The following is a 6,736-nucleotide window of genomic DNA, read 5'->3' as shown; positions in this document are numbered from 1 at the left end:
CTTGCCCCTGTGACTTCTGTGAGTGGTTTTCAGTATTACTTGTTGTTAGTTGATGATTACACCAAATTTCGCTGGTTCTTTCCTTTGAGAAGAAAATCTGAGGTGTATTTTACCTTTGTAACTTTCAAGAACTGTGGAAAAATTTGTTGGTAATCAAATAAAGGCTATACGTTCTGACTCAGATGGTGAATTCACTAGTGTTTCCTTTCAGTCTTATCTTAATTTGCATGGCATTTCTCATCAGTTCAGTTGCCCACATACGCTTGAACAGAATGGATGTGTAGAACGAAAGCATCGACATCTTCTAGAGACATCCAGAACATTATTAGTAGCTTTTCATGTTCCTAAAGTCTATTGGGTTGAAGCTCTATGCACTGCTACATACTTGATTAACAAGTTGCCCATTTCTGGTCTTGTGAAATCTCCATAAGAGTTACTATTCCATTTATTACCAGATTATCCTTGGCTAAAGGTTTTTGGATGCAGTTGTTACTCGTGGTTAAAACCTTATGTCCCTTCTAAACTTGATGGCAAAAACAAGCAATGTGTCTTCCTTGGGTATAGTTTACAGCATAAGGGTTATAGGTGTTTAGACATGGCCACTGACAGGGTCTACATCTCTCGGCATGTCTTATTTGATGAGCAGTCTTTTCCTTTTACTGTCATGACAACTTCACCTTCTAATTCTATCCCTACTGTTTCTCCTGCCTTTGACCTGCAATTTCCCATGTCCACCTCCCAATCTGTTTTACCCGGTTCTCAATCTATCAGTCCTATTTTACATGCTCCTATCTCTAGTGAAGTTGTATCACCACCTACTTTTAGCCCTTTATCATCTCCCTTATCTTCTCAATCTTTACCAGTTCAAAACATTCATCCTATGGTTACTAGATCCAAAAATGGCATTTTTAAGCCTGAAGCCTACTTAGTTACCAAACACCCTTTATCATCCTCTCTTGATTATGTACCAACCACCTATAATCAAGCCTCTAAATTTGCTGAATGGAGATCATCCATGCAGGCTGAATTCAATGCCCTCTAATCAACTGGAACATGGATTTTGGTTCCTTCTTCTTCATCCCAGAATGTTGTCGGTTGTAAATGGGTGTTTAAAATCAAGAAGAAGCTTGATGGAACCATTGACCGGTATAAAGCCCAGCTTGTTGCCAAGGGTTTTCATCCAAAAGAGGGTTTGCACTATCAAGAAACATTTAGTCATGTGGCAATGCCTGTCACTATCAGAATTTTGTTAACTTTTGTTGTACAATTCAATTGGTTTCTACATCAACTTGATATTAGCAATGCCTTCTTTCATGGTGATTTAAAATAAGAAGTATGCATACATCAACCACCTGGTTTCAGTGATCTAAACTTTCCAAATCATGTGTGTCAACTCAAAAAGTCCTTGTATGAACTTAAACATGCTCCAAGAGCATGGTTTGACAAATTGTTTCAAGTTTTCCAGTCTCTTGGTTTCACTCAATCATCATCTGATGCATCCTTCTTTGTTCTCAAGGTTCCAGTTCTTGTCATTGTCCTTGTATATGTGGATGACATCTTGGTTAGTGGTCCAGATTCATCAGTTTGTAATCTTTTCATCAAGAAATTGAGTTCTTTGTTCCCTGTAAAGGATTTAGGTCCCTTACATTACTTCTTGGGTCTCGAAGTTCAACGAACCAAAGAGGGATTATTTCTACATCAGGGTAAATATCTGATGGATTTGTTACAAATGACCAAAATGAAGGGTGCTAAGCCTTGCTTTACACCTCTTGGCACTGCCAAACTGGATCACAGTGGTACATCTTTGTAAAACCCAATAGAGTATAGATCTATTGTGGGAGGTCTATAGTATTTAACTTAGACTCGGCCTGATATCTCATTTGCAGTTAATCAAGTATGCCAATTCATGCATACTCTTACTAATTCACATTTGCAAGCAGCCAAGAAAATACTCAGATTTCTCAAAGGTACATCCTTACATGGTATATGGTTTCATAACGGTCCTCTCACTCTATCAGCCTACTCTGATGCAGATTGGGCTGGCTACACTTTTGATAGGCGATCCATGAGCGGATTTTGTGTGTTTCTTGGCTCAAACTTAGTCAGCTGGAGTGCTAAAAAGCAGCCTACAGTAGCTCGTTTTTCTATTGAGGCTGGATATCGATCCCTGGCTCACACTGCAGCTGAAGTTATCACACCAGATGGCAGAAATGATATCGATCTCTGTCAAACCTACCATTTGGTGTGATAACATTTCTGCCATCTCTCTTGCTTCCAACCCTGTTTTCCATGCGCGAACCAAACATGTGGAAATTGATTATGACTATATAAGGGAGTTGGTTCTTGCAAATCTGGTTAAAGTTCAGTATGTTTGTAGCCAGGATCAGATAGCTGATATTCACACTAAATCTTTGTCTAAGAATCGGTTTCTCTTTCTTCAATCCAAGCTTTCTCTTGGAACTCCTAGTCTTTCCAAGCTTAGCTTGAGGGGGTGTAAAGATAAAGATGCAAGTCATGACAGTTCATATAGTTTTAGGCAACCAATTATTTTTGTTACAATTGTATAGTTTTGGTTAGTTTGTTATATTTTGTCACAGGTTGTTAGAAGAAGTTTTGTACATGGCCTTAACTATATATATATATATATATATACCCAAATATAAATGCAATTAATCAAGTCAGTAAATGAGAAGAGAATCATTCAGTAAAACATTTCTTCTGTTTCTTTTGGTTTCTTCATTGGTGATGGTGAGGAGGAATTCTGCTGTTGCGGGATTCATCATCGAAATCATCATGGACAGCCTTCTATTGTGGGTTGTCGTCGTCTTGCACGAGAACTTATTCTGAGTGACCGGTACACCTGTTGACTTGGAGTTCCACTTAGGTTGACAACTTGACATCATCTTTTATAATGACAGTACACCTGTTGACTTGGAGTTCCACTTAGGTTGACAACTTGACATCATCTTTTATAATGACAACCAATATTTATTTTAAGAATATGATTTAAATTAATTAAATGAAGAACACAGATTCCTCTCTATTCCGTCGTGTCTTCTATTACGCCTCACCCGCACCCGTTCCACCCTTTTCCATCATCTGTTCATGTTTTTTTTTTTCTTTCTCAGATAAAACTTGTGAGTTTGATTCTTTTTGTTGGGGTTTGATTTGGTTTTTTGATTAATTGGTGGTGAATTTTGATGGGTTTTGATCAAATTTTGCTCCGTAACCGAAAATGGCATCAACCCAGCTAGGAGTCTGGGGGCTGCCAAGCCTGCCATCCATCTCGTGAAAGCGTCCTTGTCGACATCGGGTAAGTTCTCGAGATCGTCGTAATTGTCCGGATCTGGATGGTGCGGCGTGGCGGCTCTGTGGTCGGTGGGGTCCTCGTGGAAGCTGAAATCTTCATCGTCGTCATGGATCGGAAGTGAGTCGCCGTTGGTTGTGGGGATCGGCCGCTGGAGATGGTGACTTTACACCTTCTACAAGTTTTGTGTTTTTGTTCTTATTTTTTATTAAACAAAACTAATCTATACCGCTGGAGTGGGATACGTGACATCATTTAAATGGAGAGGAATTCCAGCTCAGCAGCTGTACCCGTCATCCGGAAAAATTTCTCAGCAGTCTTGGACCTAGTAATATTACCACTGCGGAAGCAATAGCCCTTCCTGATGCATTGAATTTAGCCAAACAACGTTGACTCAGAAAGGTCATTGTGGAGAGTGACTCAAAGGTAGTCATTAATGTTGTCTTTGGGAAGTGCGAGGTTCCTTGGTGAACTATAACCATTGTGGCGGACATAAAAACGGCTGCCTTCCTCTTTTAATTTGGCAGAGTGGAACCATGACTACTAGGAAGCAATATTTACTACTGATGCCATAACCTCTATTGGGCCCAACTGCAATAATATTTATATTTTGGATGGTTGTATTTCTCAGCAAGCTAGGAATGCTTTTTGTATGACTACAGAGATCTCAAGTGTTTGCTAGGGTTCTCTTTAAATTAATTCTTTTTTTACCGGAAGAAAAATTAATGCATAGATTTAGGTGCAAGATAAGTCCACATAATATTCACTGAGTGCCAAAGACAAATATGGGAAGGTACGTGGGGAAGATAACTAGCATTCTTCAAGGTTTAATTAGAATCACATACTTTATCTTAAACTTGTTTAGATTAAACATTTGTAGATTGTCAATTTTATATGAAAGTGCTTTACTTCTGATCAAACTCAATGTTCACGTATATTCTTTATTTAAATGCTTTTTATATCCATATTAAATTAGTTCTTATGTCAAAATTCTTTGAATAATATTAATTAGTTGCTATATTTGTAGAATCTCATCCCTTCTCAATTTAAAGGATTCAACTCTCTATAGGAGGTAAGTTTTTCAAATACATAACACACAGACTTCTCTTCTTTTTTTTTTTCCCTTTTTTTTTTTCCAACTTGTACGGTTGGTTAATATTTTCAATTTAATTAAGTCGTATTGGTACGTTTAGACAATCTAATATCCTTTTGTTTAATTCTAAACACTTGATCGAATAAACAAAAAAATAATTAACAAATGACAAAAATAAACAAGCTCGTGCTAAGAAAAAAACATACTGAAATACTTCAATATAGTATTACTTATTACATATTTGTATTGTCTCTTTAATAGAAATAGGGTCTATTAACAGACACACACACTTATATATATAAAGGCAAACGAGTATATACAAAAATAGCTTTAATTTAAGCTTGCAGCTTCAAATCTTGTTCACTAACAAATGTACCATGGAATCCATACGGAACCCTAGCAGGCAATCTCACCAACGCTACTTGTTTCATGCTTGAAGCTTCCAATATCACCAACTCGGAACTCTCCTCAACTTCATCCCTGACAAACCCCATTATAAACCCTTCGTCATCGTCTTCACCGTGGTGTGCCATGCTACCATTTCTCTGTCGGGGCACGTACAGCGGTTCTCCGCCAAACCGACCGGACCCATACATATACTTACTCACCGAACCGGTTTCCAAATCCACCTTAGCAATACCCGAACACCTGGGCCACGGCTCAGCTATAGCCATATATACGTACTTGCTCTTTTGTCCTACCACTTGTTTGTTCACCTGTCCTACTTCCAAATTCAAACTCGGGACGAGAACCCGCCGGGTTGACTCACGAGTCCTCAAGTTCATCCGGATCTCTGTCAACTCAGCACGAATTGGGTTATTCCCTTGCTCGTTGAATATTGAATCCGGTGGGTCCATGCATGACCCAATGACAACAACAGTCGGGTCACCCGCGTCCGAAATCTCTTCCCATGAATTGCACAAATGGAAGCAAAAACAATCGGGCACGTCAATCCAGCAGATGCCCGATTCGTCCACGTGCCCTTTTGGTAAAATTCCAAACCGGGACGTCTTGCTCTGGTCGTAGATCACAGGCCCACCGCCCTTAATCATTTTGGATAACTTAAATACCACTTGCTGATCCGGAATCACCACATAATTTTGGGTTATCGCAAAGTCATGCACCATGGTAGGTTGGTCTAGCGTGATGTCCACGTCACGTGATTTTATCCCGCACGTGCTAAACCTGAAGTACTTGAGGTGCGGCTTCTTCACCACGTCGTAACTGAGCGCGTGGAGCTCACCCGTTAGGGGGTCCACCTTAGGATGAGCGATCATGGGTCGGTCCAATCCACCGTTAAAATCGAACCTTCCGATTGTTTCCAGATCACCGTCGCCCTTGATCTTAACACCGTACGGGAGATCATCTTCCGACATGGCTAATAATCGTCCGTTGAAATAAACCAAGCCGGCATTAGCGACGCCGGTGCCACGTGAGCTGTCTACCAAGCCGATAGCTGCTCGAGCCATGAACATGCCAAGCCGAGCCAAACCCGAGTGACCATGAAGCTCCCCAATCGGCTTGGGAAAAATGGACCTGCCCAGCATGGCTTCTTGCTCAAGTCGGCTCGTGCGTGTGTACCTACAGCTGTAGCTGGCTCGATTTGACGAGCCGAGAGTGAGGGCGTGAATCATACCGTCCCCATCAAACAAGTGGTGTCCGCCCGACGGCGGAAACATAGGGTTCGCGCCGTTTCGGACATAAACACCACGTAAGCAATCAGGGATTTGTCCCACAACCTCGAGACCGTGATGAACCGGACACTCTTGAACCGGTGCAAAATTCCCGGATATTTGGACAGCCGGGTCGATGTTTTTGGGCAAAGCATGCTTCTTTTCTTGCGGCACTATTAGTGATGTTTCTACTGCGTCTAGGAGTGAGGCTGCTAATTTTTGGAAAGGGTTTAGGTGAGGTAGGCTAATATTTGGTTTTGCTGGGTTCACTTGCGGTAATGGTTTAGTGTTTGGGGGTGGCAAGGGTTGCCTTGGTGGTTTTTGGGTTTTATGGGTTAGGGTTTTTTTGGATGGGTTGATGAGGATTTTGCATGTGATTTGTGTTGTGGCTGTGTAAGTTTGGGTGGCATTTTGGAGAAGGGCGGGAGAGGGTGGTGAAGTAGTGGTGGTGAAGTGCAAGGCATGCATAACTGAAAAATCAGAGAGAGAGAGAGAGAGAGAGAGAGAGAGAGTAGGTGTGTGGGCGGAGAGAAATGGCGGGCGAGTGGTGGTTATATAGTAGAAGTGGAGAGTGTGAAGTGAGGTGTTATGTCAAATTTTCAGACTAGCTAGAGGAGACGCTGACCCACGGGCAAATGGTATGAGAGGATCACTCAACAAAAA

General features: G+C 41.1%; 1 protein-coding gene across 1 annotated transcript; it reads right to left on the bottom strand.

Annotated features, from left to right (window-relative positions):
* Positions 1–4,700: 4,700 nt before the first annotated feature.
* On the bottom strand, positions 4,701–6,736 carry LOC137732127 (9-cis-epoxycarotenoid dioxygenase NCED6, chloroplastic). The gene has a single exon (XM_068471426.1). The coding sequence runs from the start codon at positions 6,539–6,541 to the stop codon at positions 4,736–4,738; it is 1,806 nt and encodes a 601-aa protein (XP_068327527.1). The 5' UTR covers positions 6,542–6,736; the 3' UTR covers positions 4,701–4,735.

The sequence above is a fragment of the Pyrus communis genome, chromosome 4 (genome assembly GCF_963583255.1).
Source record: "Pyrus communis chromosome 4, drPyrComm1.1, whole genome shotgun sequence".
NCBI classification, from domain to species: domain Eukaryota; kingdom Viridiplantae; phylum Streptophyta; class Magnoliopsida; order Rosales; family Rosaceae; genus Pyrus; species Pyrus communis.
Note: the sequence above shows the minus strand (reverse complement) of the source record. Positions and strands in the feature narration are given on the sequence as shown.